The sequence below is a fragment of the Morone saxatilis genome, unplaced genomic scaffold, assembly GCF_004916995.1.
Source record: "Morone saxatilis isolate NCDOM2014 unplaced genomic scaffold, NCSU_SB_2.0 Contig22, whole genome shotgun sequence".
In the NCBI taxonomy this organism is placed as follows: domain Eukaryota; kingdom Metazoa; phylum Chordata; class Actinopteri; family Moronidae; genus Morone; species Morone saxatilis.
The window spans coordinates 11,294,926-11,305,646 of record NW_023339785.1 but is presented as its reverse complement, the minus strand read 5'-3'; the positions used below and the strand labels follow the sequence as shown (position 1 = coordinate 11,305,646).

Genomic DNA, 10,721 nt, shown 5'->3' with positions numbered 1-10,721 from the left:
TCTCTAAACTCAGAAAAAAAATTAGTCCGAAAAACAGAAGAAAAAAAAATATTCAGAAAATCTGAAAAAAATTTGTCCGAAAAACCAACCATAAAAATAAATTACTCTGAAAAACAGAAATAATTGCTCCGAAAAACAGACCAAAAAAAATTACTCAGAAAAACACAAATTTTCACAAAGTTTCTCTGTCTGTATGATGTGTGAAATCACCGCCTCTCTCTTCCACAGTATTGTTTACGTGTTTTATAACTGGAGGGGGTTATTTAAGTAGAAAATCGTTTTGAAAACAGAAAAAAACTAAACAATTCACAGTTTTGAACAGTAGGTGGCAGCGTTACACCGCAGGGTGTCTGGTCTGCCGGAAACAGACGGGAGGAAGAAGGAAGGGGAGTGAAAAGTGTCGTTTACAGTTGTGTTCACGAAGTCGCGGCATTTTGGCAGAGTGCTATGTGGTAGCTGCTAGCTGCGTGCCTGTACACTTCATATAGCCATATTAGTGTTGTGTTTTATGTTTTTAAAGTAGCGTGTCGGCATTTTGTAAAGCTCGGGCACCCGGCTAAAAGCGTGAATACTTGCTATCTACCGTCAGCGAAGTAACTACCTAAGCTAGACACAATCGCTGGCACGTTTATCGCCATTTTGCGCATTCAACAGCCCGAGACTTTCGCCAGCAGCAAGGTATTGTGACTCACTACAGACATGTCTGAACACTGAGGGCGAATACAACGTTATGTGGTTGTTTGCAAATGTGTTCAGTTCCTATAACTATATACGACCCTTCTTTGGTCGCAGGTGGTGGATTTTGCAGCATGGCGGAGGCAGACCGACCAGGGAAGCTCTTCATCGGTGGGCTGAACACCGAGACGACCGAGAAGGCCCTGGAGCAGTACTTCAGCAAATATGGCAGGATTGTCGAAGGTGAGAATGAAGCCACTGTTTGGATCCGAAATTCTCACACATACAATATTTAACCGTAAACATGCAATACTGTTACGTATTTAAAAATGTGTTTGCTGTTTCGTTTTTTTTAATGCTTATCAAACGTGTGTGCCCTAACTTGGATGTAATTGCAAAGGCATCAAATGTTAAGGGTTTGTTTGTGAATTGCATTACACGGTAATTTCCTCATTTTTTTTTGTTGTAAATCTAAATTTTTTTGGCATAGAATCTGTCAAATGTCATTTTTTGTTACTTGGATTGTGTATATCCAGCTAATTTTCCCCTTTACTTCAGCCCCCATTTTCTCTTCACTTAACACAAAGCCTATTCTGAGCTACTGTTATTGCAAACGACCTTGTTTACTGTAAAATGAAGTTTCATTTTGCGGCAGGAAATAAGAATACCATTGAACCCTGAAGTAGACACACTGGTTAAAACCAAATAATGGTTGTAGTTAGTAAAATGGGGGTAGTAATCAGGGTTAGGGTTATAACTGTTATACATTTCGTCAGACAATAATGTAATCAGTCAGTAAGCACACTCTTCTCTTCTCACTCTGTTTTCTCTTCAGTTCTTTTGATGAAGGACCGTGAAACAAACAAATCAAGAGGCTTCGCTTTTGTTACTTTTGAAAGTCCGGCTGATGCAAAGGATGCAGCGCGTGAGATGAATGGAAAGGTAAGTACTCTTGCTAATCAGCTGCAATCTTTAAAACGTCTGCTTGAAGTCGTGATTGCAATTGTAGCTCCTCTACCGCAGTCTCTTGATGGCAAGCCTATCAAAGTGGAGCAAGCTACAAAGCCTCAGTTTGAGAGTGCTGGCAGGCGAGGACCTCCACCCATGCACTCACGCAGTCGCGGTCCGCCCAGAGGCCCTCGTGGATCCAGGGGAAGTATGAGGGGTCCACCATCCAGAGGTAAGTTATTAATTTATTTGGTACATGGAGTTTTGGAGTTTAGAGACATTTTCATTGAATGTATTTTTTTTAATGCATCTTTTGAGTTTGGTGTGTTAATATTTGCTTTTCTTGTCTGTTAAAAGACTACTACGATAATTCAGGGAGTGGAGATACCTTCTTTAAAGGGATTTCATCCAGAGGCCCCCCTCCGATGAAAAGAGGACCCCCAGTTCGTAACGGAGGTCCTCCGCCCAAAAGGTCTGCCCCATCTGGTCCCATGAGCAGACGTGAGTGTGAGGAAATTTTGTTTTTACATATCACAATTTACATGCAATGTGTGCAAGTAATTAAATGTACTGCCAGGACACCCAGCATGAAATTCTGAATTCTCTTTTTTAGATTTGGGTGTGTAGACTTAATCGTCATCAATATTCACATATCTATCTCAGGGTTATTTTTTGATTAATGATCCAGTTTGTCATATTTTGTTCCAGCCCCCATGTCAAGGGACAGAGATCCCTATGGTCCACCCCCTCCTCGCAGAGACTCCATGATGTCCAGGAGGGATGATTATCCATCACCAAGAGATGACCATTACAATTCAAAAGACAGGTAGGACCTTTCATATTGAAGGACATTGTACATTTGTGCGAAACTACTTGCAAAAAGTAAGCTTTTAGTATTTTAAATGGCTGTTTCTGACAGTGTTTTGCTTTACAAAAACTGTGACAAAAGTTTTATTAACTTTATAGAAATAAAACAAATTAAATTGGGGTTTGTAAAGAAATATTTTAATCCACATTAAGATGTATGATCCAAAATTCCTATTTTATTCTGCTTAAGTCTCCATCCAAAATCCAATCAGTCTGAAATTGAGTATATTATAATTATGACAGACAACAATTTAGAGTTTTTGTTGCTTACCATGTAAAATATTTAACATATAATGGTTACAGGTCTGCAGTTAACAATGCTATGTTTCACAGCTACTCCAGTCGGGATTATAGTTCTAGAGATTCGAGGGACTATGGACCTCCTCCCAGAGATTATTCATACAGAGAATACACCAATTCCAGTTCCCGAGATGACTATGGCTCAATGTCAAGAGGATACAGGTATGGGTTGATACAAAATGTTTAAAAAGATCAGATCTCACTTGGTCATCATCTAACAATTGTTTGTATTATTTAGTGACCGCGACAGTTATGGGGGAGGCCGGGAACCCAGAAGCTATATGGACCGTCCAAGCGGTGGCTCCTACAGAGATTCATATGATGGTTACGGTAAGACGTGACTCCATTTGTGTTTTGCCAACAGATGACCACTGTGGCACAAAGACGAGCTGCACAAATCACCAACCAAACCACAGCATTGACTACCGCAATCTCCAGTCAAAAGATGCTGCAGTTTTTCCTCTCCCCAGAGGAAACAGCATTCCTTAAGCTTTTCTCTTTCCCCTTGCGGCAACCCTGACCTGCAATCTAAGTTTTCAGAAATATATAACCATTGGCATCTCAACTGAAAAGCTTATTGTGTCCACATATCACAGTCCATATTACCTCTGCATTCAGCAAAAGAATCAATGTTTGTCATGCAGAAATAACAGAATAACAATAAATAATGTGCCCACGAGAGTTTGCAACCATAAGGAACCCCAAAAAGCCCATGGAAACATCCGTTGACCACTCAGTATGTGTTGCCTAGCAAAGCGCTCCCTCAAGGAGTAACGTCCAATAAACCACCAAGAAAACTCAGAAAACCTCGTCCTTACCTGCAGTTCTAACACTTGGAGCTCTAAAAGGAAAAATGGCTACTCAGATCAATGGCATGCTGAAATGGGTAACACGGCCCACTTATTCCCTGTGCTTGGATATGTTACTGCCCATACCAACTAAATATCCATGTTCAATTTTAGATCCATTCCATGATGGCACATTTAAACATGTCGCCCATTAAATTTATTTGTCACAGAATTAATTCTATTGGCAAAAAATGAGCACTTGACAGTGCAAGAAAATGTATAAATTGAACCTTGCCAATTACCTGACCCATTGACCCTGCAGGTAACTCTCGCAGCGCCCCACCCTCACGGGGCCCCCCACCATCCTATGGTGGGAGCAGTGGAAGCAGTCGTTATGATGACTATGGCAGCAGTTCCCGGGATGGCTATGGCAGTCGTGACAGTTACCCCAGCAGTCGGAGCGACCAATATCCACCTAGCCGTGGAGAGCGAATGGGCAGGCAGGAGAGGGGCCCAGCTCCCCCTGTCGAGAGAGGCTACCCTCCTCGTGACTCGTACAGCAGCTCAAGTCGTGGAGGGCCACGTGGTGGCCGTGGTGGCAATCGTCCCGATAGAGGAATGGCTCGCAGCAGATACTGAACTGGACTTGGAAATCACATTAAAGCAAACGTTGGTCTCCTCAAGTGTTTTGGAAAGAAAGCTGACAAGACAGACTAGCCATGTCTAAATCTGTGGAATATAAACCTTAGCTTTGAACTGTATCTTGACTTTCCCAGTTTTTTATGTGTAAGAATTTTTGTTTTTTTTTTAGTATTTCTCTTGCTCATGTAACAGTACAGTTACCAAGTGAGTGTTAGTTTTTGTACATTCAGTGCTGTTGGAATCTGCAATGCCCTATAAGTCTGGCTTTCCTACTCTAATAAAGCTTTTAGTTGTACCTTGACCACTGCTCATCGATTTTCAAAACAAGACCAGAGACGCTACCATGAATGCTGAGTAACAACATGATCTCCTTTTTTACAAAGTTTTCTGTAAAGCTTAGGTGAGTCTCTGCTCGTGCTATACAGTATAGTCGAGTGACTAAGTTCATTCTTAACACAATGTCCCATCAACTGGACGCTACTGTTTTCAAGCGTTAGGCAAATGTTACTGTCAAAATGTTCCAATGTAGTTTCCTTGGAAATGGATCCATCACCCTAGAGCCTTTTGATGGCATGCAACGACAAAACCAAAGGCAACAACAACCAAATGCAACTCGACTGGTAGTCAACAGCTGGTAAGCAAAGCAAACCTCTTTGTTTCTCATCTGTAAATGAGTTTCTCATTGTCCTGTATTGCAATCTGCCCTCAAAGGGGGGGGTGATATTCAAGACAACTTTTGCCTCAGAGCAGAGGACAAAAGAGAAAAGGAGGTCAACTGAATGTGCCCTTTTCATTGTAGTCCGTTTTCATCAGCTAAAATTGTCAAAAGTGCAGCAACATCCCAAGAAGTTTCGTCCCTTTTCCGCAATGAACGTTTTTTGCCAACTGAGCCCTCAAAACGATGATCCTTTTTGCCCAACCAATCGTCCAACCTCCAGTAAAATGATTGGCAACAGTGCGTTTTTAAATAATGGGTAAAGATGTCTAAGTATTGGTAAGATATATTTTTTTTTTTTCTTCTTGGTAAAAATTTAAAAGCCATTTTTAAATTACCAATGAGCCCTTTTCTCAGTATCAAAACAAGCATGCCAATTCAAACAATGGAGACCTTTGGAAGAACACGATCGTCCTAACGACCCAACTGGACACAATCGCTGAAGCAAATTCGCAGTCGGACCAAAATCATGCTACAAAATCATTTTCAGATGTCTTATGAATACATGCATACATGCATACATGATTAAGAGAAGGACAACATGTTAATACTGTGTTCTCATTGCAGGATGACCCCTCCAAGGCTACTGCCCTTGCAACTTACCTGAATTGTGTCCTGAAGTTGTCGGACCAATGAAACCACAGAGCAGTGCACCAGATATACGTCCACCAGACTAACCTTAGTAAGTGTGGGTGATGAGGAGTATCAGTTACAATATGGAGGTTCTTTGCAAAGTAAATGTACATTTCTTTCACACTCAAAACATGAAGTAATGTAAGGTTGCTGTATAATGGATTTGTGCTGCTGTAAAATGAAACTGCTGATGTATAATCAGTTATTTTTCACATTTACTGTCTTTCAGACGCTGACACAGGCGGCTGCTGGGAAGGCTGGTTGAATCCTTTTCAAGTGGAAATACGTGTTGAAGTGGGAAGAACACAGGCTTGAGGATTTGTTCAAAGTCCTATTGTTTTTTTTTTTTTATCATTGTGGTTTTTTCAATAAAAACTTTAAGAAGATCTTTGTCATGTTCTCAGTTTTGTCTTATTAAAGGAAGTGGCACAATTCTCCCCTGAACTGGTTATTGATGTATTTTTAAAATGGGGCTGTGGTACCTGGTTACAGTTCATTGTGACTCTGCAGCATTTATATTCTAATAGTTATAAATAAGCATTTACCATGATTTACTTTGACTTGACTATTTCTATTTCTATATATTGAGCCATTTGTGATTTACTCCTGCAAATATCCCAATCCCATCAACAGAAACAGCAAAAGTCCTACAACTTAAATTGCTGTGTCAGAAAACTTGAGCATGTCCCATCTCCATCACATTTCAATCTGCAGTTAGATGAGTCAGTAATAATGATAACCCTGATAATGTATGTTCGCAGACCACATGCCCCGACTTAATCCTACAGGAAGTGGTACTTTCTGACGTTGCGAAATATGCTGATGCAAATCAGATATCCGTTCCCTGCTGCTGTTTCTGATCCTTACTGCATTTTAACTCGTAATACAATACAGGAGAGAACATGCCCTCTGCCAGCATGTGTGCTACTCCGCAGAGGAAAGAAATCCTCCTGTGTATTGTTGAGGTGCCTATTTGCCAGTAGGGGTGATCATCAGTTTTGCGTATAGAAACAGCGTCGTCCTTCCCCCCACCGCCTTTTTTAACTTCTAGCAGAAGTGCGGATGTGAGTTGCATATTGATACGGAACAGGCCGCCAGTTTTTTTTTTTTTTTTTTTGTAGCAATGCGTGCTTAGGCAATGATCATTTTGTGGAGCTATGAATCCAGAGGAGCAGACAGTAACGTGGTTAATATCCCTAGGAGTGCTCAGCTCGCCTAAAAAGAACATAGCGGACCCCGAGGAGTTTCTGAAAACATCGTTAAAGGATGGGGTCGTCCTGTGCAAGCTCACGGAGCGGCTCATACCTGGCTTCACTCCCAAGGTGAGTTGTTGATTTAAGTTTAACACAAGTCAACAAACGCCAATCGATCGACGGCTCCCGTGAAAGGGAAAGGGAAGCAAGGGAGGGGTCTGCTTAAACTGATCCCGATATGAACTTCTCCCAGCAGCAGGCCTTTCTTTTTTTTTTCCTCCCGGCACTCGAGCTGTGAACTTTTAATCGCCATCGGCTTTGTGTGAAGCGTAATGCATCGACGTAACTGCTGCATTTAGTGTACTTTACAGACGTGAGATTTCAAGATGTGGTTTCCTGTGAAGCGAGGAAAATGTTCCGCATTCTTGATATGAGTGAGACGGCGTGAACACCCACCAAACAGGGCAAAGTGGGCAGCGAGGAGTGCGTGAAACATTGAACTGTGGGCCATGTTGGAGAGATCGGTGGTGTGGGCGGCGTTGGGCACTTGTTAAATAACTTTTTCTGACGTGATAAGTCAACGTTAATAACATGTTAGGCTTTGGTTGTCGAGATGACAAAGTTGATAATGATAAACAACAGTTGCAGAGGCAGTTCGTCACTTCCTCCTGCAAACCTCGGCTCTTCCCGGTGCGACCTCCCCCTTTTTTTTTTTCGGTTTGAAGAAAGAGGCGTCAGTGCAACTGGAAACAGTAACGAGAATAAAACCGGAAGTAGTAACTTCTCTCTTGTGTTATTTATTGTCCTATCGTGTGTGGGTTGTTACTTTGTCTCTTTTCTGTTTGGCTGCCATACATTTCTCTAATAAACAACAGCCTGGACTTCACTCACGGAAGAGCCAAACGTATCCTCCATTTTCACTTTCCAACGCTGGCACCGCGGCGGTTGCTGCGACTTTTATTTTGAAAGTTAGAAAAGTGAGCGGATGTTTTGCTTAAAATCTGGCTACTTTGACGCGTATGTGCTGTTAATTGTTATGTATGCATGAAGGAGACGAGGGAAGAATCCACAGTTATTCTGTGAACTGTAGGTTGCCGCATTTGGATTGCTACAACAGTGTTACTTTTTTGATGCGTGGCGCTGACTGACATGGCAGTAGCATCGGCGCTATACCAGTGCTTGTGTCTGATGTCTGCCTGTCATACTAAGCCGAGGTCTGTGTTTGTATATTTATTTCGTGTGTGTGTGTGCTCAGTATTGCCAGGAGCCGAGAACTGAAGCCGACTGCCTCTCCAACATCAGGGAGTTTTTAAGAGGATGCTCGACCCTGAAAGTGGAGGTAAGTTGTATCTGTCTAAGTTTAATGTACAGACATGGCCTGACCTCTTGCTTTCATTATCTCCTTACTTAACCCTCTCAGCCGGCATTTAAAAGTCACTCTTTGCTTGTGCTGTGATGTGATGTGCTTATACCCTGCTTGGCATATGTTTTCCTCACATGTGTGTGCTTGTCTGTCACTTCCACTGACCATACAGAAATGGGAACTGTCCTTATGACTTGTGCCTCAGTTTCCAAATGGCTACAACTTAGTCTTCAACAGTATTTACTTCCTTCTAAATTCCCTTTCTCTTTCATGCTGCAGTGGCAGGTTAAAAACTCTCCTCTGTATGCACACTGCAGGCTGTGCCGCTGAAAAAGATGTTCTAATATTGGAACGGGGCAAATGATTTGCAGATGTTGGGAGTTTTCTCTGTCTCTACCAGCCTGTGTGTGACTGCCACACTGGACAGTCATTTCTCCTCCAGCTTTATAAATAATCCTTTCTGGGCTTGAATCACATCAGTTGCGTTCTTTAAACAGCTAATTGAGTCAGCAAGCCTGGCTCACTGCAAAGTCAAGTGGTTCAGTAGTTCTGCCCAGCTGGGTTGTTTTTTCTGGGAGGTCCCCGTTTGCTTTTATCCGCTAACCCTGCCTTAGCCCATAATTAGACCTTTTGCGGCCAGCCAGTAGCTCATGGGCAGAAGGCTCTGAAGGAGGGGAGCCACTGTCGCATGCATCATCATGTATAGGCCAAAGGATGTCGTGGCCGTACAGCGAGCCCTACCCATCCTTTTGGTCAGTGATGTGATCGTGGGTAGAGAACTTTTTCTCTCTTTTTTTGCCATTGCAAATAGTGCCCGTTTGTCCTGTGACTACACAAAGAGAGCAGTCATTCTGCTTTCACTTCTGCCCTGAGATGCAGAAAGAGGAACTGCCAATTATGGCTCAAAGCCTCAGATTTTTTTTTTGCTGGGTTATAGACTGCGTGAGATGATTTATTTGGCCTGATTGATGAAACAACTGACCCTAACCATGGTCTAGATCGCAATACCGGCACCCGATCAATGTCGATAATATGATGTAAGACCCATTTACTCCATTTCTTTTCATCAGTGCCCATTGGTTTTTCCAGTACTTTTTTTTTAAACCAGTGGTACAAAATCATTCGCCTGTAGGCTAACTATTTATAACTAACTACTTTTTTTTTCATGATGAAAAGTAAGCCGGGTAAATCTTAGTAGTCTTATAGACCCCTAGGCTGATCATTTATCTAGAGATGTAATGGTCACACTTGCTTTAACTCTCAATGAGGTTGTACACAACTCATGACCAAGGCTGTACTACTCAAACTCTGTATTTAAGATGTTTTATTTAAAATGTGAAATCTTATCCACTGGAGGAAAGAAGATAGCTGTCTGAGACAGAGAGCAAGCAGTGTGACTTTGTGTGTGTGTGTGTGTGTGTGCGCACGCAAATGCACAGTGAATCGCAAATGAGTCTGGCACTGTCTGTTTTATTATAGACCACTAAGTCATAAAATATGGGTCATGCTCAACATGTCGGTTTTTATCTCTGTCTTGTTATAGGCTTATTCAAATCCCTGTGTGTGTTTCATTGTGTGTCTTTCTATTGTTTCTGCTGCAGCCCAGAATGAGTCTCTCTCTGTCTGTGTACACTTAACAAGAAAAACATAGTAGTAGAAAAAGTTTTTAATTATGACTTTCTCTCCTTCCACTTCTGATGGATTCCAGGTTGGATGCACAGATGGTTTTGTGGTTTTGGGGTTTTATGTTTGGTCTGATATCATATTCTCTGTTCCTTTTCCATCCAGGGGTTTGAACCAGAGTGGTTATACACTGGCGAGAATTTTGGCAAGGTACTGACCACTTTGCTGGCAGTCAACTTCGCCACACAAGGTAAGAGTTTCTCTCTCTATCTCCAGTCTTCCATACTGGGTACTGCTTGATCATATTTGGTCCTTTCTGAAAGTAAAGAATCAAATAGTAGTGGGTGGTTTTTAGTCAGTTTTTCTATTACAGTATCCTGATGTGTTAAGGAAACTAAAGCATCTAATGTCACAAAAAAAAACCTGAATTCACTTAAAGTCTGTATATTATCGTATTTACTGCACAAAATTCCATTTCAGTGTTTATCCATCACCTGTCACTTCACGCAAACATTCCAGTAAACAAGCTTATATAATGAATAAACATTACATGTAGCTACATATTAGAAGTGGCCAGCTGATGCATTTTGCCTTGTGTATGGGCTATGACGGTGGTCTTACACAGACTTTGACCATGCAGCCGTTCAAAATCATGATTCGGGTGTGTTACCCATGGGCAGCTGGCATAGCAGTGTGTGTTTGTGTCACGCTGGGTGCCATATTTACTCGTGTGCATCCATAGCGCGATAAACCCTGAACAATATCCTCTTTTATTTTCATTTTATGTTTTTTTCTTTTTTATATATTTAGATTACGTTGACAGTGAAGTGAATTGCATTATGTGACTGCATATGAGTTTTAGACACACACACACACACAGCCCCTTCACCAAGTGCATTTCTTTAATAAGGACGCAGCATAAAATGGTTCACAGTGCAGCAGCCCAGCAGCAGTTTGGGGCTAATTGCTTCACT

The 10,721-nt window shown here is 41.8% G+C and overlaps 2 protein-coding genes across 4 annotated transcripts in view; both read left to right on the top strand.

The window, feature by feature from the left end:
- Positions 1 to 387: 387 nt before the first annotated feature.
- rbmx (RNA binding motif protein X-linked) lies at positions 388 to 4,521 on the top strand. Of its 2 annotated transcripts, none has more exons than XM_035668835.1 (9): positions 388 to 678; positions 793 to 918; positions 1,511 to 1,617; positions 1,699 to 1,855; positions 1,981 to 2,130; positions 2,332 to 2,449; positions 2,824 to 2,952; positions 3,029 to 3,120; positions 3,901 to 4,521. In XM_035668835.1, the coding sequence occupies exons 2-9, from the start codon at positions 810 to 812 to the stop codon at positions 4,215 to 4,217; spliced, it is 1,179 nt and encodes a 392-aa protein (XP_035524728.1). In that variant the 5' UTR covers positions 388 to 678; positions 793 to 809; the 3' UTR covers positions 4,218 to 4,521. The 2 variants fall into 2 exon arrangements, with proteins under 2 accessions (XP_035524728.1, XP_035524729.1); XM_035668836.1 differs by having other exon boundaries at positions 389 to 678; positions 1,981 to 2,124.
- Positions 4,522 to 6,333: 1,812 nt separating this feature from the next.
- arhgef6 (Rac/Cdc42 guanine nucleotide exchange factor (GEF) 6) overlaps positions 6,334 to 10,721 on the top strand; it is a 25,102-nt gene continuing 20,714 nt past the window's right edge. Inside the window, exons 1-3 of one of the 2 annotated variants that reach the window (XM_035668834.1) lie at positions 6,334 to 6,890; positions 8,017 to 8,100; positions 9,913 to 9,997. In XM_035668834.1, coding sequence (XP_035524727.1) covers positions 6,726 to 6,890; positions 8,017 to 8,100; positions 9,913 to 9,997 — 334 coding nt within the window. In that variant the 5' untranslated portion in view covers positions 6,334 to 6,725. The remainder of the gene's footprint in view (positions 6,891 to 8,016; positions 8,101 to 9,912; positions 9,998 to 10,721) is intronic. The other variant, XM_035668833.1, reaches the window with a different exon arrangement.

Bases quoted from the DNA above. Each gene is read 5' to 3' on its own strand.
- rbmx (XM_035668835.1), top strand. From the start codon at position 810: ATGGCGGAGGCAGACCGACCAGGGAAGCTCTTCATCGGTGGGCTGAAC. The intron at 1,618-1,698 runs GTAAGTACTCTT...CCTCTACCGCAG, and splicing joins CGCGTGAGATGAATGGAAAG to TCTCTTGATGGCAAGCCTAT. The intron at 3,121-3,900 runs GTAAGACGTGAC...TTGACCCTGCAG, and splicing joins AGATTCATATGATGGTTACG to GTAACTCTCGCAGCGCCCCA.